Below are 22,381 nucleotides of genomic sequence, written 5' to 3' on the forward strand. Positions count from 1 at the left end.
TCATTCCTGCTTAGGTCTCAATGTCCCAGCACAGAGTAAGACTGGGCTTCCCAGAGATGTTTGCATTTTTGTCTGTCCTAAAGCCTTGAGATAAAGAAAATAACATTCAGACTTTCAGACTGCTAGGTAATGAGGACCTGGGATAGGGGACAGGACCAGGATCTTCTCACTGATCCCAAGATGTCATCACACATTCCTGCTTGCCTCTGAGGTTCTCATCTAGTAAAAAGGGAAGACTAAAATATGACAAAATAGTGGAGGTAGCTGTGAGAACCATAAAGTGGTCAAATGTAGTGTGGGAATAGCGAGAGGTCAGAAGGCACTCAGCACCCCCTGGAAGGGTTTCTCTAGGGGAGGTTGGGTTGGTGGGGCCTTGCTGGATAGTTAAGGTCTGGACAGGTGGAGTTTGGCCTCACTTTGGACTGGGCCAGCACCCTCCCTGCTCCCTTGTCCATTTGATCATCCCCTGTCCTCAACTGCTGTGACTAACTGAACATTTTGTATGCGTTCCACAGAGAAAAGCAGTGCCGGAAACTCTGAGACACAGCCCCAGGACAGCTGCCCAGGCTCTGTGCTCAAGCCTATGTCCCAGCTGCTAGATAATCAAGTAGGCATGTTTGTAACCGAACCTCTTGGTGGGTGTGTAATGTTGCTTCATGTTTACCTTTTTTTTTTTTTGTAAATCTGCATTTAAATAATTATAAAAGTAACCCATCCATGGTTATTGAGAAAAAAGCCTTAAACTGAAATGGGGGTGCATAAAGGGAAATGGGAAAGTTTCTTCTCCTCCAATCTTATGCCTAGGATTACCTCCCATTAATAATTTCATGTGAACCAGACACTTTTTCTATGTGTGCAAATACATCTATATGCATATTTAAAAAATAAATCATACTTTATAATGTTCTCCAATTTGCTTTTAACAATTTACAATATATCATGGACATGCTTCTATGTCATTGTATTTGTACCTCGTCTTCTTCAAGGTTACCCAGCATTTCATTGTTTGTTGATAATTTGTTTAATCATCTATTGCTGGATGTTTATGTTGTTTCTAATTTTTTATGACTCTAAACAATGCCACAAACATTCCTGCTCATCTATATCTTTCAAACTTCTATGAGTATTTGCTTAGGACATATGTCTAGAAGTGGAATTGCTAGGTCAAAGTGCATACATTTAAAATGTTGAAAGATACAGGCAAATTGCTGTCTAAAGGGCTGTACCAATTTATGTCCTCACCAACAGCAAAGGGGAATTTCAATTTTGGGTTATGGTGGACAGTGTTATAGTAAAGTTCTGAGCTGTTGTAATTATTTGAACATGGTCTGAAGGGTTGCAGGGACCTGAACTCAGTCAACAAACACTTTTGAAGTACTAACCATCTGCCTGATTCCTGGCCTCAAAAGTGCATAACTTATTTAGGAAAGTAAGCTATTTCTGCATGAAAACTGAACCAACAAATACAGAGTTTGAAAGATCTTTTCGAAGGAGCTTTTTAGGCAGTGGGTGCTGGAGGGATTCTCTGAGTCCTGGAGCCCTTTTCCAAGGGAAAAACAAAGGTAAGCTTTAGGAAGGAGGCGTGGTGAATAGTTGGATCTGGAAAAAGGCTAGGATTGCCTCAGGTAGATATAGACAGGAGAGTACTGCGGTCCATGGTTGGGGAAAAGTTTGAGTGGCATTGGATGTAGGGAAGTGAACGGCATTGAGTGGACATTAGATGGAACTAAGGAATGGATGAGCTGGGGTGAAAATCTGGGTGGTCTGCCTTCAGAGCGCATGCTTAACACTACCCAACGGCAGAGCTCAATCAATAGACACTATTTGATAGCCTGTTTTATTTTTTCCTATAATACAATTTGCACATATTTCCCCTCAAACATATGATTATGCCACCGTGGGATGGATGTACCATAATTTAGCTTGTACTGTACCAATGGCCATGTGGGAGGATGCTGGTGTTTTACCATGACAGATGAAGTCCTGATGAACATTTTTGTTCGTGTGTCTCTGAGCACGGAGAAGCTGGACCAGTGGGAAAAAGAGGAACCCCTCCCTTCTCTGTGGAGTCTGGACTTGGGAGTGTAGATATCTTTGGGGGAGCTCCTGGGTTGGGGACTGGGATGGAATCTTCTGAGCCTTATAACAGCCCTTGCCTTGGCCACAAGCTGAAGAGAAGTATGTTGTGGCCTGTGAGCCAGAGGGCCTAGTCTCATGTTACTCTTATTTTGTTATTGTCTCCCCTTAGCTTTTTTTTTTCCCCCTTAGCTTTAAAATCTTAAACATTCCAGTTTTGTATTGGCTCTGCTGTATGGCATCAATGGAAGAGTCTTATACCCATAGTCTGGTCTGAGTCCTAAAATTATTGAGCATCAACTTTCCAAAACTAGGATGCTGTAAGAAGCCACTTAGGAGAAAGCTGGGCAAGAGCTAAGGTGAAGGAGTTAGTTTGACTCTTCGCTCTGGTGCCAAGATTCTCCCCCTATGACTCCCCTATGATCTGGGCTTTGCTTTTACAGAGGGGAGGGACCTGGGTTGCAGAGGCAAAGAAAGGATCAGCAGGATTTGGCACTAGAAATAAGAGATAGAAGGTTATTTTCTCATCTGGACACTGGGTAACTGGGAGAACAGTGGAGGGTGAGAAACAGAAACAGTGAACTTAAAGGAATAACTGGTTTGGGGGAAAATGCTAAGTCCAATTGTTGTCATATTGAGTGTGAGTCACTGTGGGAAATGTCATCCGAAAGTCACACCCTGCCTAGTTACTTGGGAGACTGAAAAATATTCACAAACAGACAAATACAAAATCCTGTAGATCCTAACGTCCTCATCCCAAACCATCATCACAACTCTCTCCTGGCCTTCTTCCTTACTTCCCCAAGCTCTCTGGGCCACCTGCCGCTCCCCAAATAACTTCCTCCCTTCCCCATATGTCTAATTCTAAATATTTAGTCATCACCAATGTTCTTTGCCTAGAGCGGCAGGAAAAATATCAGCTCCCTGTTCCAAACGCCCTCCCTCCCTCCCTCCTCTAAAACTCTTGATGACCTGCTGGCGTTTTGCACTCCCCGTGTACCTCGGATGGGCTTTGCTGAGCCTCGCTGGCCTTGTGTGCTCTCTCCCTGAGAATGTATGAAGTGACCTTGTGGCTCATGCTTTCCACTTTAACTCTTGCTGTCCCCAGGAAGTCACAGAGAGCACGGCATATCCGAACCTACCTTATCTTTCACCATTTCTATTCCTATCATGAGGCCTTTGCCTCGCACATCTCCGACAATCTCAAATTCATCCCGCAGCTCCGCAAACTTCTGTAGCATGTAGGTGCCAACTTCTTGACTGTTTTCCTGTAGATTCTCTTCTTTAATCACCTGTTTAGAGAAAGTCTCAAATGGCCTTGCATTAAAAAAAAAAAAAGTTCTAATATTGACTGAGAAACACAGAGGTAAATGTGTATGGCCTTTTTTACAGAAACTTGACCAGACAAATGGAAACCAAAGTCTAACGTGATTATGCTCTGTACTACAAGAAGATTTGCTGTAAGGAGAAAAAGAGTCTTGGTATAGGGGATACTTTCCCCAGACCCTTCTGATCTTCAGGGATGGTTAAAAATTTAGGAAAGAATAAAAGACATGTCTCAATGCAGCCTGTAACACAGATGCCATAATCCTGAGGTTCATTATCGCCAAGGCTTTGCTGAAAAGTAGGATACAGCGGTGAAGAAGACAAATGAACAAAGACCTGAACAAAAACCTGTCGTAGATTATGGCCCTACTGGGACCTTACTGACCTAAGTTTAGCAGCCCTCAGCCAGACACAGACTGTCGTTGGCCGAGTGTCCCACCACAGGGCCTCGACCTGACGAGCTGAACGAAGCCCTGTGTGGGCCCAGGGCCAGGGTCCTGAGGATACAAAAAAATTTTCACCTACTTCCACTCATGGTAGAGACTTGTGATTCTTGACTGACTACGCACAATATACTACATTTATATTTAGCTGATAATAATTGCATGACTTCATGACTTAAGACCTATTCGTTCACCTAAGTCCTCTCTATGTGGTTGAGGTGACATAATGGCAATGTCAACAAAATGAAGTAAATGACACATTCCTAGCTGTGCTTTTCATATTGTGATTTTATCATACTTATCATACTTTTTAAGTAGCAAGGGAAGCTTTTACTTATTTTTATTTAAAGATACTTAACATTTTTTGAGTAGGTGAATCATGTGTCTCATTAAAAAATCAGAATATATGAAAGTGTGTACAGTAGAAGGATCCTCGCTGATCCTCGTCCCCCAGCTGCCGAGTTTTCCTCCCCACAGATGACCACAGTGAGTCATTTCTTGGACATTCTTCTAGGGATACCCTATACTTACTTACTTAAGCAAATGCTATTATGCACATTAGCAAGGACATTTCACAGAGGACACACCAGGAAAATTCAGCAAGTGGGGCTGAACAACAGCTGAATTCCCTCATTGGTCCCACTGAACTCAGATTCTCTTTATGACTGTGCAACAAAAGGAAGGAAGACGGTCAAGGACAGGGTGAAAATTAACCTGAATTCAAGACAACAGTTGGTGACTATCCATCACGTACCACTCAAATAAAAAAGAAATTTCAGTGCTACCAGCTAGCGGCTTCTTCTTATATTTCCCATGCATATGAACTTTATTATATATTATTCTATTCTATAAAATATATATTTATTATACATAATACTTCAAGCACCCAGAGTAGATCTTAAAATGGGTGAAGGGGCACAATAATGACTGGAAATCTGACTTAAATTTGTGGACTGGTATTACCTCTTCACTTTAATAATGTAATTGACAGAGGCTGGATAACGTGTGTGTGGTTTTGAAGTAATTTTGTGAAATGAGGGATGTTAACGTGGCTGCCAGAACATACCTCAAGAACCGCTGACCCAATGGCACAGGCCATGGGGTTCCCTCCAAAGGTGTTGAAGTGAAGAACGGATTTAGCCAGAGAGTTGGCAATCTCTAGGGAGAGAAAATAAAAGGTGGATAAAGAGTGAGACATTCCTGTTATCTCCTCTCACACCATTCCAATTATATTTACTTTTGTCTTGTATTAATAATATATTTCATGGCATCATAGCCAATCCATTCTTCATTCACCAGGCAGTGGATTTTTTTTTAAAGATTTTATTTATTTATTCATGAGAGACACAGAGAGAGAGAGAGAGAGAGAGAGAGAGAGAGAGGCAGAGACACAGGCAGAGGGAGAAGCAGGCTCCATGCAGGGAGCCCGACGTGGGATTCAATCCTGGGTCTCTAGGATCAGGCCCTGGGCTGAAGGTGGCACTAAACCGCTGAGCCACCCAGGTGGCCCGATAGTGGATGTTAGGGATGGAATTACATGTGTGTCTCCCCACCCTGTGACCCTTCTTTAGATGTCGAAGCCCTCTTCCTAAATGTGAGCAGATTTGGAGATGAGACCTTTAGGGGAGTAATTAGGGTTAAATGAAGTCTCAAGGATGGGGCCCTTATAGGACTGGTATCATCCTAAGAAGAAAAAGAGACATCAGAGCTCTCTCTTTCTGTCTGGGGAAAAGGACATAGAAGGACACCAAGAAGTTGGCCATCTGCAAGAGATATCTCACAAGAAACCAATTTTGCTGGCACCTTGACCAGGTTTGAGACTTCGAGGTTCGAGAACTATGAAAAAATAAATATTTGCTGCTTAAGCCTCCCAGCGTGTGGTGTCTTGTTATGGTAGCCCTAGCTGACTCATCTACTCAGCCAGTGGATATGGAAAAATTATTTACTTAATGAGAAGTATGATAACACAATCTTCCATGTGTTTTGTGAATTGAAAAGTACCTTAACATTTGATTTATGGGAATTTACATGGGACCTTCATTAGTTAACCTTTTTTTCTGTATTATACTCTTGGGACTAAGAAGGAGATACTTAAAAAAAGATTGCATGAAGGATTTAGTAACATAATTTCTGGATTTTTTTCAGGGTGAGCATATATTTGGTTCATTATATTTCACTTTCTGCATCCACATTTTAGTACCTGTAACAGGTAGAAGCTTAGCATGTCTGACTCCAAATTGCTTCATTTTCTCTTGTTGCTGTGACCTATAGCTTGGAAACATCTGCTTTGCCCTGTATGTAGGCATGTTAATCTTTGAAGGAATTTTGCTTACAGCAGAGATTTGCAAAGACTTGTTTTTTTTTGTTTTTGTTTTTTTAACCCGAAACCTGCATCACTTAAGGAGATAAGGAAGTACAGACAGAAATGCTGATGCTATGTTTAAGATTTATTGGAAGGACATGACCAGATTCCCATAGGCAAAGAGCGACCATGACCAAAGACAAAGAAGTTATGAGACCTTTCTCAGGGGTCCATAGACATTGGTCACCTTTGCAGCCAACTCCCTTGTGCTTCTCCCTTTTGCTAACAAACAAGGAGTTTGGACTTCCTGCCCAGGAGAGATGATTCTTTAGGACAATTGTCTCGCATCTCCTTGGTTTGTTGGCTTTCCTTGCCCCAGCATCTCGCCTCTCAAATTATTGACCTGTCATGAGGCAAGCAGAAGGAGCTTGGACTCTGTATTACTTTATTCATTCAATAAAAATACTGAACTATCAGAGCACTTAATTATCCTTTAGTACCTCGGAAGTGTGCTTACTATTGGTGGGAAGAGCAAAATAATTTAAAGACTTTTAACGATAAATGGTTCATAAAAATAATTTTCCATAAAACCTCACTAAAATTTAAAATAGGGTTTGGTCTTATGTTCATTTGATAGAATATTCTGGCTAAGCGAGATATATTTATTCAGTTGTTTTGTTGATGAGATGGAAGCAGAAAACTGTCACTCTGAGCCTTGAGTTTATAACATATTAGAACAGTAAGACCAAATAAGAGTCTCCTTCAGAATAGGATTCCCTGGAAATTTCACAGTTAGCTTCAGGTTGGTTAGAAAGGATCGCTTGTGTGGGTTTTGTTTTTGTGGCACGATTTCCTATACCTTGTTGGAGTGTGAGAACCCTGCATTTCATTGTGGGGGTGGGAGAATTAGTCTCCCTACAGCAAGAGCAGAAAGGGCTGGCTTTCTTCCATCTCTTCTACCATATGGCAGACTGTTTCTTTTCATTATTGCTTAGGAAATGCATGTACAGTTCCCAGCACTGTCTTCAACCCACACAAGTTCCCAAACATCTGTTTTCTACCATCACTGATGCAGGAGGCCCAGAAACAAATGCAACCTGCCCGTAGGCCCTACCTGGAGTTGTCACAACTGCCGCCATGGGAAAGCCATTCCCAATCCCTTTAGCCATGGTGACAATGTCTGGGAGGATGCCATGGGTTTGGAAGCCCCAGAAGTGAGAGCCTAGCCTTCCAAACCCTGTCTGCACCTGATGGAACACAAATCCAAAATCATTGGAAACCTTTCTTTTCCTCTTCAATATCATCCTTGCCAGCCATCATCATCACCATCTTTATATGACCATGGACATGGCCCTTAATCTGTGTCTGAGCTTTTAGTTACCAAAAACCATGTGCTACTAACTTTATGGGATTTTGGATATATTTCTGAAGTCCTCTGAACCTGTTAACTCTGTTAAGTAGAAATAGTACTAGTAGTATATCACAGGACTGCTATGAAAGTCATATAAATAGTGCATGTGTAAAGGAACATTCTGGTTAGCAATGCTTCATAGGATCTCCAGTGTATAAGGCAGCAGGGAAGAAACCACCTCTTCCCTGCTGGATGAAGCAGGAGTTATAGGGAGTGGATTGGGGCTGGTATGGTTGCCACGTGGTCCACATAGGCTCGTCATTCTCTTCCCTGTGATCTCCTTTCTTTCCTGAGAATCTTGGACTTTCAGGTTGGAGAACTATGAAGATGACCCAGTTATGCCAGTTAAATTAGGATTGGATCAAGTTAACTTTGGTTTATTTGTGCATGCCTTTTCCCCTCTTTCTAGAAGACCCTCTCCCTGCTTCTTTATCTCATTAACTCCTCTTGTCCTTCAAAACAGCCTCATCATCACTTGTTCTAAGAAGATTTTCCTGAGCCCTCGTAGAGCTCCCCCTCAAGGCACCCAGGCGTGCTGTCATCTGAACTTCTCACCTTGGACTACTGTCACCACTGTATGTATCTGATGACAGGGGCTGTATCTTATTCCTCTCTTTCTCCACAACAACCTGGCAGAGTGCCTGATAAAAGTCAGTACTTAGTACGTAGAATGAATACAGAAGTAGCAGAAGTGCCTAACTGAATAAAGCCACATAGACATTCCCTGCAAATTTCTGCCAGAGCCTTTCTGGTAAAGTTTCCTTGAAATAATAACGACGGGACATACCTTATAGAATTGCTATTACATGCACTTTATAGATCTAGCAGTTCTTATCTTCACTTGGTCATTAGGACAATCCTTCTTAAGGTCACCCTATGTTAGGTAGTTTCTAATTATGTCCTTGAAAGTGATAAAACCAGGGTACCTGGGTGGCTCAGTCGGTTGGCCCACAGACTCCTGGTTTTGGCTGGAGTCGTGATCTCAGGGTCCTGGGATTGAGCCCTGAGTGGGGCTCTGTGCTCAGCAGGGAGTTGGCTTGAGGATTTTCTCTCCCTATTCCTCTCCTCCTCCCCTTCTGCACTCACTTGCTCTTTCTTTAAAGTAAACAAATAATTCTTAGACCAAAACTGTGAGAAAACCACCTATCTTAGAAAATTCTGAAGGTCATATATTTTTAAAATTTAATCTATTTGCCCTCTCATTAGTCTGTGGCAGCTTCACTGTGTGCTGATTCCAAAGGTTAAAGTTTATTCTTTAACAAATCGTAAACCAACAGAATTTTCTTTTCTTTTTTCTTTTCTTTTTTATCTTTTCTTTTCTTTTTTTCTTTCTTTTCTTTTCTTTTTTTCTTTCTTTTCTTTTCTTTTCCTTTCTTTTCTTAGTAACAGTTAACTTTGATTGGCTTGCAGTCCCTAAACTTGTAACGACAGGTTGGGGAAGGGAGGCTGGGCTGGCCCTCGCTTACATGTGCAGCACTCTGAGGACTGGCCAGGCCAGCTGGGGATAACAGAGACCCGGCTGAGGAAATCAGCAAAAAACATTTTTGCAAAGGAGACAGCCCAAAGTCCACTATAGGGAATGTTTAGCTGAGAAAAAATGTTCAGGCAAAGACAGCAGGACTGAAACAGGTATGAAACATCTTCACAGGCTCCCCACCTATTCCTGGTGGGTCTAACTCTTGTTAGTAGAATTATGACCGGTCACCCTGAAATGAGCCGGGAGCACATCTCTGGTCCTGGCAATGGTCCTTTGACCTCTATTGCTATTCCTAGTAGACAAAAGACTGCTGTCTTTGATATGCTCTAATATGAAGTATGGTTATGATTAAATTGATGCCTTTAAAAAAGACACAGAGCCAATGAATTTCATTCCCTTTAGAGTATCCCTTTGGAGGTACCATTTGCTTATTCCACCAATGCTGCCTTAGCTCAAGCTATTTTAGAATTTTTTGGAACTAGTTTTTAAATATCTGCAATGGTGGCCCTCTTCTTTCTTAGCGTCCACATTTTTTCCCCCTTTTATTTTGTAAGGGAGGAGAGACAAAGGGAAAGAGAGAGAATCTTAAGCAGGCTCCACACCCAGCGCAAAGCCTGAGCTGGGACTCGATCTCATGATGCTGAGATGGTGACCTGAGCTGAAATCAAGAGTCAGACGTTTAACCAATAGAGCCACCCAGGTGCCCCATGCATTTTTTTCTTTTAATATCTTTTCCAAAGAAGTTTTTTTATTAAGATGAATGCTGCCAGCCTCGTTAATACTATTTGGCAAAATTAGGATGAAAACTTGGTTACGAGATGAAATTTCCTATGTGGTTTTTGAACTGCCTCTGACACAATCTCCATATGGGAACTTAAAAAGCTATCTTAGGTGATGACAGCATCATCTGTGCCTGCTAGCCACTCATTTGATAGACTCCAACTTGGATGTTTAGGTTCTTTTGGTTATTAAATGGACCAACTAATCCATCAACCAACCAGTCAACTAGCAAAGGCTTCATTAATCCACATCTTGGAATTCCCACAGAAGACGTTTTTGTCTTGGATTGCAGAGGAGGTTTTGAAGGGGTTTCTCCCTATGCCTTTCTTGTTCTCGCTCTCTACATCACCCTGTTCCACAGCCACTCACCTCATCTGCAATGCACAGACCTCCTCGTTCTCGCACCAGCTCAAAGGCTTCCTTTAAAAACCCCTTTGGATACTGAACAACTCCATTCACCCCCTGCAAAAGACCAAACAGGGAGTCCTATAATAACAGCATAGCCCTTTGAAACTATTAAAAATGAAAGAAGATAGATCATTATCATCATTAGCATTAGTAATACCAGCAATTTTTAAAATGGTCTTTAGAACTGTTCCAACTATGGGTGAATAGAGGGGCCATTACTCTTGTGCCATGACTTTTGGGAAAAGGACACAAAACTTTTTTCTCTTCTGAGATTAGAAACAAAGTAGATTAAGGGGATTTGGTAACATTAGAGAAAGGCTCCCCCTGATGGTGTGGGTATTAAGCAACCAAAGATTGCTAGGGTTTCCTTTTCTTCAGAATTTTAGGAATTCAATAGTTTCATCTATCTGTTCAGCCCAAGAATACAGGAGATAGTTTTTGAAGGTCAGTAGAAAATTGGGGGCACTCTTTTTTTTTTTAAGGAGCCAAGAGAATGAATTGAATTTGGAGAGGGACACAGCAATGGTCACTTAAATATTTTGGAATTCTCTAGAATGTATGAGTTAAAATGCTCTGATAATTTGAAAGTCAGCCCAATTAATGTTTATGGTCAGTATACCCACTTGAATTGGTTCTGCAAAAAATCCAGCAATTGATTTGGCCACAGAACTGTTCAGAGTATCTTTGAACTGTTCAATATACTGGTCTTTTGCTTGGCAGCAGTCTGCAAAAACAAGAACCACAAACAAACGAAACAGCATTTGAAGATGTGAGAATGGCATTCAGAAGAATGGGAAACCATAGAAAAAAGGAAATAGGATGAGTAGATGGACTAGAATCCTGAGAATACAGTAAACAGAATGTGAGGATATAGAATTCTGAAGAGGGGACATTCTTTCAGAACAATTTGTACTTTGGTTTGAGCAGAAAGACGAGGATAGCCATAAAGACATAAACAAACCACTTCAGTCATTTCCATCTGGGGAAGAAATGCCCCGAAGTATCACTGAGTCTGGAATACAGAGCTGTTTCACCTAAGGTTACTTGTCCTCTCAACTGGGTAGATTTAATTCAAAAATAATTGGAGTGTGGATTTAACCTATTTGGAAATAACTCTATTTACCTTTTATTGCCACTTAATCTGATGTACAGTTTTAAAGATACAGAGTGTCTCAGTCTTTAGAGTTAATAAATATGTTTATAGAACAATTGGAGTCTGGTCTAAAGAAGAATGTACTAGAGCCAGATAATGTTCATACATGGGAGCAAGAGAGAGGAAGCCTTCTCTGGAATACCAAGAGTCTCAGATCAACTACATCTACACATGGTTGAACCTTCAGAATTTTCATCCACACCTCTGATTCTAAACAGCACCACACAGTTTCTGAACTTAAACCCATATCCATGGACAGCAGAAGGGGTGCTGAGGGACATGTGGATGTGACGGAAGCCCTGGCCCCAGGGACAGTGAAAGCCATCTGGAAGGAGAGCCACCACCTCCCATCCTAGTCCTAGCTTAGATGCATGGATGTAGTCTTAGTTCTTGAAGTCTAGAGATAAGGGACAGAAAACTTTTGTCATCATCATCAAAACTGAAGCATAAATTATATTTTACTTCAGATCTTCATTTAAAAATGGGAAAAAACTGCCTGGCCTTGAACAGACCTTAACGTACATGTGACTTTTGGGAAAGTTTACTTGAGAGGTACTTGATGTCTTTGCTTACTTGGAGTTAGAGGTTGGAAGTGTGAAGAAGTAATGAAAAGGATATCAACCCCAGAAAGCACATTTTTAGCATCGCTTAAGTTGTTTGATGAGCAGGATATACTAGCCAAATAAATTTCTGCCTCTGGAGACTGGATTTTTAAATTTTTATCAAGAAAAGAAGAGAAACATCCAAAGATGACTCTAAAGGGTGGATCATATGTTCAAAAAATATAATTTGGAAATTTAGCAAGCTTATCTGTAACTAGAGAAATCAAGGGTGGAGCATAATCAACCCTAATGGCTTAAATTTGGACAAAACAGAGAGAGAAGGTTTTGCTTAAGCCTGTGATAGACCTTTCATGATTTGTCTCCCACTGACCACACATTCAGTGATGAGAGGGGTCACCTTCTGTAATCAGCTTCTTATTTCATTTCACATTTCGCATTTCCTTCCTGAGCTCATTGCTGTAACTCCAGGTCAGGCTGCTTCTGGAGAGAGACAGTGGTGCAGTGGCGTCACCATGACAACACCAAGGGTTTAAAGAATGGATGTTCTCCTGGATACCATGCAAGCAACAGAGTAGAGACGGAAGAGTTTTTATTTTAGCCAGAGGTATAGAAACAGTTAAAGAGAGTGAAAGGCCAAGAAAGAACAATTCTTTTTTTTTTATTTTTAATTTTTTAATTTTTATTTCTTTATGATAGTCACAGAGAGAGAGAGAGAGAGAGGCAGAGACACAGGCAGAGGGAGAAGCAGGCTCCATGCACCGGGAGCCCGACGTGGGATTCAATCCTGGGTCTCCAGGATCGCGCCCTGGGCCAAAGGCAGGCGCCAAACCGCTGCGCCACCCAGGGATCCCAGAAAGAACAATTCTTAAGGAAAAAAGAAACTCATTTCGCAAAAGGTGAAGGAAGAAGAATGACATGATTGGTCCATGGCCTGGTACATTGTGGGACAGTGGGCATTAGGAGGTGAATGTCATCACAGGTTACATCTAAAATTCAGGGTCTGAAAAGAACACTTGGAAAGACAAAATCCTCACCAAAGGACAGAGGAAGGAAATGAAATCTACCACGGCAATAGCTACATCAGGCTCACAACATGGACCTCTGCTTATGCCCATGGGGACCGTGATGACATAATCTGGAGGTGAAAGAACTTCTACCAAGATTGGCATCTGTATGCGCCCAGCGAACGAACCCTAAGAGGAATTGAGAACTAGAATCTTCTATACTCAAAGTACTTACACGTTGGCTTACACTTGCAAACACATGAATCTGCTTTTTTACGATAGAGACCAGACACTTCTCGGTTCCCAAAAGCCCTGGAGGAGGCCACCGTCCCTTTTTATATTATATCAGCCTTGTCTCTTGACGATATGAGTTAAGAAAACAGCTGACCTCAGATATGCCAAGGACAACAGTTCAGAGAAGCCAAAATGTGTTTCTGTCACTATCATCTAGCCTCCAGATGCCCCTAGAGAGATGACCATGGGGTTCTAGTATTTTTAACCTGGCCCAGAACCAAGAAGCCCTCAAAGAGGGAAGAGGCAGAGAGGATGGAAAGAGGGAGGGACACAGAGTGGGGATGGAGGGAAATGGCCATCTCTTGAGAGCTTCTGCCTGCTAAGCTCTGTGCTCGTGGTTTTGTGGTCAGATTGAAGTCTATGAGGTGCATGAAACCGATAATAATTCTTGATGCCATCTAGGTAGGACACACAGGTATGGCTCTAGGGGTACACTTAGCATTGCTATTATCTGCTTTCCTGTACAGAAAGCTCTCTTCTCTTGATCTTATGAAGCCTGGAAATAGGGGACAGGGGGCAGGTACTGCTATCTCTATCTTACAAATGAGAAAACTGAAGCAAAGATGGAGCATTTGCTCATAGCTGACCCAACTGGGGCTGGGAGTAGCATCTAGGTCTCCTCACTTCGAGGGTCTTCTCAATCCTGGTCAGCAGCAGAATGGGAATTATTTTTACCCTGGGTTCATCCTGCTGGGATGTCAGTGTAAACAAGGATGGCCATAGGCTGGGGGGCCCTGGTTTGGAGTCTGAAGGCTTGGGGTTAAGTCCTAGCTCTCTAGCCTCCCAGGTGTGGACCTTGGTTCCCTCATTTTTAAAATGGAGAGTTGTATATATAGCTTTAAATTTCCTTACAGTTTTAAGTTCTGTGACCAAGACATCTTCTTTCAGGGCTCATTCTTTTATCCTCCTACCTCCATTTTGCCATTATCCCATCTGAATTTTAAGGAGCCTGTGAATTTTCTTCCTTTCAAAGCTGATTTTGAAGACTTCCATTTGTATTCTTTTTCTCAACCCTGTGAGTCAGACTATTCCGTCAGATATCTTCGGCAGAAGCATTTAGCTCTTTCTTTCCGCACTACTTAGGAGCAGCTTATTCAGAGGTGCTGAACTGTGCCAAGAAGCATGAGGTGAGACCTGCTGATTAGCAAAGAAGATTCTGCTTCCACGCCTCCTCTCTTGGTAAGAATAGGTAAAGAATGCAAATAAAAACGCGGTAAGTGAGTGGAAGCTTTCCTTTGGAGAATGCCTTTAAAACTTTTGCAAGAGATGTCAGCAGCCTTGGGGGATGGCCTTAAGTTTTGACAGCTCTCATTTTGGCTGGCATTCAGAGTCCCTGGGGGAGCTTCTTGACTGGAGTTTTGAGATTGCTAAAAGTATTCGTTTCCTCTCCCTTTCACCACTGGGAATTGGTAAACAATCCCACCAACCTTGTTTTCTTTTAAAATTGATAGCAGAACGATTGCTAATAGAGCTAACAGAGCTCCTTTAATTAAGTACCAAGTGCTAGTCTGTTTAATTTAGCCCTGTTAGCATGAGACGCTCTTCCTCACGGTCAGATAACACAGTGGTGGGTAGCAGGCATGAGAAAAGTTGATTTGACGGGCGGGGTGGGGGTAGGGTGTTAGGAGGAGTTGGAGTGGGGAAGTGGCTTTCTGGTTTTGTTTCTTATGGCTCTTCCCTTTTCCTTTTTTTCCCCCAGATCTGTTCACTCAGGAACGGTTCAGCCTTTCTCTAGTTTGCTTACCCCTCCCGACCATCCACCACACACCTCCCTCCCTGCCCAGTTGAACCTGGTGCACAGCTGCATTTCCTAATTGTTTGCACTGGAGAATCTCGACAGTGGCTTCCTCCCCAAGGGCCACGGAAAACATCTGGGCACATTGTCTGTAAATGACAAAAGAAGGATTTTGGCAAAATGTGAAGACAAGGTAGCCAATTTGAGGAGCATGTGATACCGATTAGCATAAGAGGGCTTCTTAATTTGGTATTGAGATGCCTCCCATACTCCTCTCCTACCTAGGATAAAACCCTAATATTTTGGTTTGAAAAGATAATTTTTTTTTCTTAGAAATCAGTTATGTGGGCACTTCACAAAGGAAACTGATTTTGTGTCAACCTGGAAACAACTTGCTCAAGAGTTAGGTACGAGCATCTGAAAGAGTAGGAATAATCATATCTGATTCTTTTGCTGAGGTGGGCATAACAGGTGAGAACAGAAGGTGAGTACAAAGATGGTTCTATAGGAATCTTATGCTTTCAAGGCTCTGAGAACTAATTTCAATGCATTTATTTGTAATTTACTTGATTTTATTTAAAAGCAAGACAGAGTTTAAAAATCTCTATCATTAAATGTTACTCAGACTCTGGAGGCCTATCTGATAAACATTTCTTCCAAGTGGGCTTTGGTTCAACTAAGTCAAATTCAGCCCCTGATTAATGATAGGCTTTATATTCATTTCTAATCCTAATACCTGGACAATCTGGTCAATCATACCATATACCCAGCAGCCTTTAGAAAAATAAGACAAAAAATCTCAAAACTCACTGATTGGCAGCCCAACCCACTGGAGAGCTCCGTTTTGAAGGACCCTACATTTGTCAAGCCAAGTGTGGAAGAACTGCCCCCATGGTAGCCTCCTCTGCAGAGAAGCAACAGTGAGAAGATGGGGTTAGGTTCTTTTTTTTTTTGGTTTCTGGCCTGTGGAATGCCAAGTAGGACAAAAGAGAAGATCCGTGAAGGCTAGGGAGATAAAATAGAACACTATTAAAATGCAACTCTAGTGAGTTCTAAGAAATCTTCTAAGGCTCTGCTACGAGAATTTACTTCTTTGTCTTTTCTTTTGGGGGCATAGACTTGAAACTGGGAAAGGAAGCTTTGGAGAACATCTGGGCAAGAACTCTAATCTTCATCACTGCCCTACTCAGTTACTTTTCAATAGCAAGACTTATTTTTAGCAACATGCCAGTAATTATATATTCAGTGAGTATTAGTCTTCAAAACAGTGACCTTGAGAAGCCACATCTTTGTTCCTGTAATGTGGCTGTTGCACAAATGCCACATAAGCCACTTTATTTGGCATATGAGAAACATAGGTTTTGTTTCTCTTTGAACCTGAAACTATCGTATTTAGTATAAATCATCCTAATCACCAGTTTTGGCTTCAACTGGGTTTTGACAATTCCCCAAATCAAAATCACCCTTACGTGAGGATTTATGACTATTAAGACTATTCAAAAGGATGGTCATTTATCTTGAAGGAGGAGACACAAACGTGTTGAAACCTAGTAACACATGACTGCTTTGAATAGATCAACACTTATCTGAACGTGTTTATTTGGGTAAAACATCAATCACGTTTTTTATTACCATATTTCTTTGATAATAAACATTTCCTTATGCCTATAGTTACTACACGTATGTTTTATATGGGATGTGCAGTATTGGATGAGCTGTGGTAATCAAATGTTTTGAATTGAGACACAAATTATGGCCAGATAGGTGACAGAATGGGACTGTCTCTTCATTCTATCTACTTTTACTAAGTCACTCTTTGACATAAACCTTATTATAAGAACCTATTTCTATGTGCTATATAAAATTACCCAAAGGAGGCAACTGCAAACAAAATGCTTAGTTTTCTATTATTTTTAATCCTAATATAGCTACCAAGTGTTTGTAATTAATCTATTAAATTATCAATTTTCAAAAAGTCACCTGAAGAAGCAGAAACATGCATCCTCTGAAGTTAAAGAGAATAAAAGGTAAAAACCTAGTGCAGCTGACACTAGGAAGTAGAGGGCTCTTTAGCATAAGCAGAGATGAAAATGGGCCCTCTGTCATATCATAGAACATCTATGGGTATCAACCGGTCATTAACCACTTGGCATACCTTCAAAGTTAAAAAAACTGTCATATGACCATCTGTTTAATTTTATAGAATGATCTATGACATAACTAGTAGTACTCCAAGCTGTTTGTACCCAAGTCAGGGAACCCTGCCTTGTATCAGGCCAATTTAGATGGAGTTATCCAGTCATAAAATTCATTCGACTGATTCTGCTCTAAAACCTAAAATTAGGACACCTGGGTGGCTCAGGGGTTGAGTGTCTGCCTTTGGCTCAGGTCATGACTACTGGGTCCTGGGATAGAGTCTTGCATCAGGCTCCTCGCAGGGAGCCTGCTTTTCCCTCTGCCTGTGTCTCTGCCTCTCTCTGTGCATCTCTCATGAATAAACAAATACAATCTTTTAAAAACAACAACATAAAATTAGAATGATACTCCTGGGAAAGCCCCCTTCCCCTTTGGGCTATGTTTTAAAAATGCACAGTTAGTGTTGGAGCAAGTCAGTGTTATTAAAATTGGTTATTCCAAGGTGTGATTACCTGAAAGAAATAATGTCTGTACTTTTTGAGTGTGCTCTGGCCATCAGCATGGCTAGGTCATTGGCTTCGGAGCCACTGTTCACCAAGAAAATGACCTGGAGGGAAACAGAAGACACATCGCCTCATAGATGAGTTTATTTCCTTTTTACCTGATTAATTCAAAATTGCTAAAGACTGCATATCCCAACCTCTAATAATCAAGGAGAGTTACCTTCAGACAAGCAGTCCCATCACTGAATTACTACATTAATTCTACTGCTTTTCACTCAACAGCTGCTAACAGCTAGACATAAAAAAATGGCTAAGAATTATCCCAATTATGAAACATCCCAGGCTTTCACTGGCTCTATTCAATGCTCTGCAAAATGCCAAGATGGGGAGACTCGCTGAAGAGTATGGAGTGATTGGTTAGTGGGTGAGTGGATCTGAAGACTGGGTTGCTTAGCTCCTGAACCTCGACCAGTCAACCAGATTCTGAAGGCTTGGACAAGGCCATCTCCAAGATCCTGCAGCCCGAGAGGATTCCCCAGCCTGTCTGTTCAGTGTGTATGAATAGAGGACCTAGATAATACAGTAAAATAATAATAAAAGCTAAAACCAGGTACTGGGCACTGTTCTAGGTACTACATATATAAACTCATTGAATCTGGAAATGCAAATCTTGGCCAGCATTTTAACGTCTCTGTTCAGTTTAAAAAAACTTTCAGTCATTTCAGATGCAGAAAACATCTCAATTTAGCAAGACTAAGTGCATCTTAGATCGAATGAACTGAATGGGATATTAATTTTATTAAAAAATGGCTCCATTCCATAAGAGGAAACATGCAAATAACTTTGTAGAGGGGCCCTGCAGCGAAGAGATGAAAACTTCTCGATGAACATAGAGGAAAGTACATAGAGGAGGGCTGGGGATTTGGCTAAGTGACTTTTACAGACAGGTGGCAGCGAGGATAACCTCCAAGGAGAGGCAGAGGCTTGGAGATGATGAGTGAACATTGGCTGGCTTCACCAGCAATTCGTAAATTCCTATCTTCTCTTTGATTCCTTTCAGATTTGGCTATCAGCTCACCATTTCAGATGTTCAATGCATGAACCAAATTCCCTGTTCATATTCCTGCTTCCTTGGGCAGCTCTTCTGGGATCATAAGACTCCTGTTCTTTCAAGAACGTCATACCTTTAGAGGCTCAGGAAGAAGTGCTGAAAGCTTCTCTGCAAATTCATGGATTGGAGGGTGGAAGAAGAGGGTACTTGTATGCCATAGGCGCCCAAGCTGCTTTTGTGCCGCTGCATTTACCTTCCTGGATAAACAGGAGAGCAGAGTTCCCCATGCTGCCAGTGGGTATGTTCCTCCCAACACACAGGCACTGGCCATTGAACCCAGACATATAGCTATTTCTCAAATGGTTTCAAGAGGCTGATTTCATCCACACATGAGAAAGAACTCTAACCAGTAGAGCTCTCTGGCTATGGGATGGGTGGCCTTTAAAGATAATGGGTTCTTCACCAAGGGAGGTGTTCAAATGGAGACCAAATGATTATCTCTTAGGGATTTTTGGAAGAAAAAAATTCCTACTTTAGGACATAGAATCTCTGCTACTTAGGTTTTCGTGTCAAATACCCTTTGAGCAGTTTGGAAAGTAGAGATGACCACATGTCACCCTGGGTGTCTTTTCATTTATTCTTTAAGGAATCTATTGTGTACATGTATACAGGAGCAACACTTCTTCCTTCAAAGGAGATTCCAGTATCTGACTCCTAATAGTGGTCAGTGTTGGTGAACATTTTGTAACTATGAAACCATATTCTTTGAAGGATCAGAAGATTCATGTTGAAGGACAGTAAGAACTAACTGTAGATAGATAGGTAGGACCTTACTAAGAATGTCTTGGAAAGATAGGACAGGATGTTTGAACTAGATCTCTAAAGGACAGCAATGGCTAAAGTTACACACCAGTTCTGTTTGTTATTAATAGCTGTTCAAAAAAAATCAGTTCAGTGGTTAAATAAATAATAATTAAATAATTTTGAGAAATACCAGATCAAACAGATTTCTTTACTGCAGGACTTAACGGTACTTTTGTTAGTCAAGTAAGCATTGTTTCTCTCCAGGAGGGAGCTATAGTTTAAAGTGTTTTTAAAACTTATTTTTTCATGGGACACTTTACCAACTAACCTCTCCTGCAATCAGGGTTCCATGATTCACTTCAGAAAATTGCAAAATATCAGTAAACTCTTAAGCAGAAGAGATAATTGATAAAAGTGTTGTTTAACAAAATAAAGCATGTAAGTCACATGAGGGTAGAATGGAGGGGGGCAGACCGGTAATGGTGAGGCCAGCCTGGAGGGCCAGGTGGCCTTCCAGGTGTGGGAAGAGAAGGGCTCCTAGGAGGCCTGGGTTAATGGGATTTCGTGGGGGCCCAGTAGGAGACGCATTTCAAAGGAGGGAAAACTAGACCTCGGTATCAGGTTGGCAAAGGCAAGTGAGAGGCAAGGATGTGTCAAATATAACTTCACATTCTTGCCTGTAACATCAGGGAAAGTCTAGAATTAGTTGAGAAATGTAGCCAGTGGCTACCCAGCTCCTGGCAGAGGACCTTCACAGAGTGGAGGCACATGTGTGCTTTGAATAAATGAATATGTAAATAGAAACAGTATAGTGGAGAGTGTGATGGGTTTGGCCTTGGTAATGCTAGATTTCAGCTGATGGTGGAATATCATGGGGTGGGGGTGTCCTGGAGGCTGTGGGAAATGTGGGGCATCCCAATGCCCACTTTGGATTTATTAGAGTTACAATAGTAGCTTGGCGAGGGGTCAAGGTGGAAGAAACAGAGCAGGGGAAGGCTGCTGTGTCACTAACTGACCAGGAAGGGGGAAAAGAGGTGGGGCCCGTTCTATGGGGGAAGTAATAAGGCACGAAGGAGCTATAGAGAGAAGAGCAGAAGGCTGAGGAACAGGGCTGGGACACCCAGAGGCAGGAGGTCAGAGGGCAAGCTGTAGGGTCAGAAGGAGATCCGGAGAAGCACAAAGGTCTGGAAAGCTAGTGAGCGGCCCACTAACAGGGACAATGTCCAACATCGTTAATAAGAATGTCGAAAAAAATTTTCTCTACTTTGTTCTTCCTTTCTTTCATGTGTGCTTACCGCGTGTTTTAGACTGCATTGGAAGTTTATTTTACATGCTCGTTAGGACCTCACGTGGGACTAGTTCCTCCCGAGGCAGGAAGGAGGAGGAGGGAACTGGAGGGTATTATGCTGAGTGAAGTAAGTCAATCGGAGAAGGACAAACAGTGTATGTTCTCATTCATTTGGGGAATATGAATAATAGTGAAAGGGAATATAAGGGAAGGGAGAAGAAATGTGTGGGAAATATCAGAAAGGGAGACAGAACATAAAGACTCCTAACTCTGGGAAACGAACTAGGGGTGGTGGAAGGGGAGGAGGGCGGGGGGTGGGGGTGAGTGGGTGACGGGCACTGAGGGGGACACGTGACGGGATGAGCACTGGGTGTTATTCTGTATGTTGGTAAATTGAACACCAATAAAAAATTAACTTATTAAAAAAATAAAAGTAATAGTTTGTATCTCCAAAAAAAAAAAAAAAAAAAAGGAAGGAGGAGGCTGTGGGAGGAATAGGTGAGGCTAGACCCTGCAGTCGCTCCTACCACTGGACAGCTACTGGAGGGGAAGACCCTTTGCTCCGGCTTTGACAGAAGGACCTGAACTTACTCAATTTATTTTGGCTTGCTGCTTTATTTTGGTCTCACTTTATGTGAGTTTTGTTGGCCAAATGATTAAAGGCAAGAAGGAATAGGCATTAAAATGAGAGAATGGCATCAAAAGCAAAAGGACCACAGAAGAAACTGCCCAGGGCATTTATGTGGATGACCAAGGCTCCAGAGAATCTCAGGATTAGTAGATCCAAACATTTCTAATGCAGATTTTTAGCTATGATTACATCTCTCTCTCACCATCTTTTCTTTCCTCATCCATTGGTCAGGGGTGAGGAAGATCCTTAGGCTAGAAGTGATTTCTCATTTCATCATCCCACACCCCCCCACAGCCGCCCCCATGGTCTCTGAGAACTCCTGCCTTTCCCTTCTTTCTGCCTTTTCCTCAGTGCATTGCCTCTCTCTGGAAAGCTGTTACTTGTAAAAAAGACAAGCACACACATACACAGCAACAGTCCAATCACATGGTATACGCCACATGGCATGAGAATGAATAAATCTTGCATTGTCAAGAAAACAGAAAGCACACTGTTAAGATTTTTGTTGTTGTTGTTACCAGAAACTAGCAGGGAGCTATAGCAGGGAACAGCCATAGACTGGGATTTGCCTCAGGAGAGAGTTTTTAACCAGAGTTCTGAATCACTAACATCATCGTTTAGCCTGTTTTCCATATATCCTTCTGGAGTGAAAACACTGGAATTTTAAGGATACTCACGGGTGACAGTGACCCACACTGACAGTGACAATCCCAGAAAAGAAATCCAGGTATCTGTTTCCCTCATAATCAAACAGCCATTCCTTGTGACCCTGGTGGAGCAACAAGGGCTTTGGAAAATACGCCGTCAGTATGGGAGAAAGATGTTGCTTGTGGATCTCCAGGACACGTTCATAGGCGAGGGACTGTAGATAAGGAAGATGCAAGGGTTAAGATCTCTCTTTTCCTCACCTCCACATTTCTTACAAGATCAACAGCAGGTTCAAAGGCAGGGTCTTTCCTCTCTACTGACCCAGCAGCGTAAGGCTGCTGTCCTGTG

The 22,381-nt window shown here is 41.9% G+C and overlaps 1 protein-coding gene across 8 annotated transcripts in view; it reads right to left on the reverse strand.

Moving 5' to 3' along the window:
* Positions 1-22,381, reverse strand: part of AGXT2 (alanine--glyoxylate aminotransferase 2) — a 36,655-nt gene that overhangs the window by 6,212 nt on the left and 8,062 nt on the right. For all 8 annotated transcript variants that reach the window (XM_055325766.1, XM_055325765.1, XM_055325762.1 and 5 more), the window contains 10 exons: positions 22,063-22,247; positions 18,796-18,919; positions 17,621-17,715; positions 15,783-15,876; positions 15,028-15,121; positions 10,847-10,947; positions 10,185-10,277; positions 7,262-7,394; positions 4,912-5,003; positions 3,219-3,368 (listed from right to left, as the gene is read on the reverse strand). In XM_055325766.1, the coding sequence (XP_055181741.1) occupies positions 3,219-3,368; positions 4,912-5,003; positions 7,262-7,394; positions 10,185-10,277; positions 10,847-10,947; positions 15,028-15,121; positions 15,783-15,876; positions 17,621-17,715; positions 18,796-18,919; positions 22,063-22,247 (1,161 nt within the window). The remainder of the gene's footprint in view (positions 1-3,218; positions 3,369-4,911; positions 5,004-7,261; positions 7,395-10,184; positions 10,278-10,846; positions 10,948-15,027; positions 15,122-15,782; positions 15,877-17,620; positions 17,716-18,795; positions 18,920-22,062; positions 22,248-22,381) is intronic.

Source organism: Nyctereutes procyonoides, unplaced genomic scaffold, assembly GCF_905146905.1.
Source record: "Nyctereutes procyonoides isolate TBG_1078 unplaced genomic scaffold, NYPRO_anot_genome, whole genome shotgun sequence".
Taxonomy (NCBI): domain Eukaryota; kingdom Metazoa; phylum Chordata; class Mammalia; order Carnivora; family Canidae; genus Nyctereutes; species Nyctereutes procyonoides.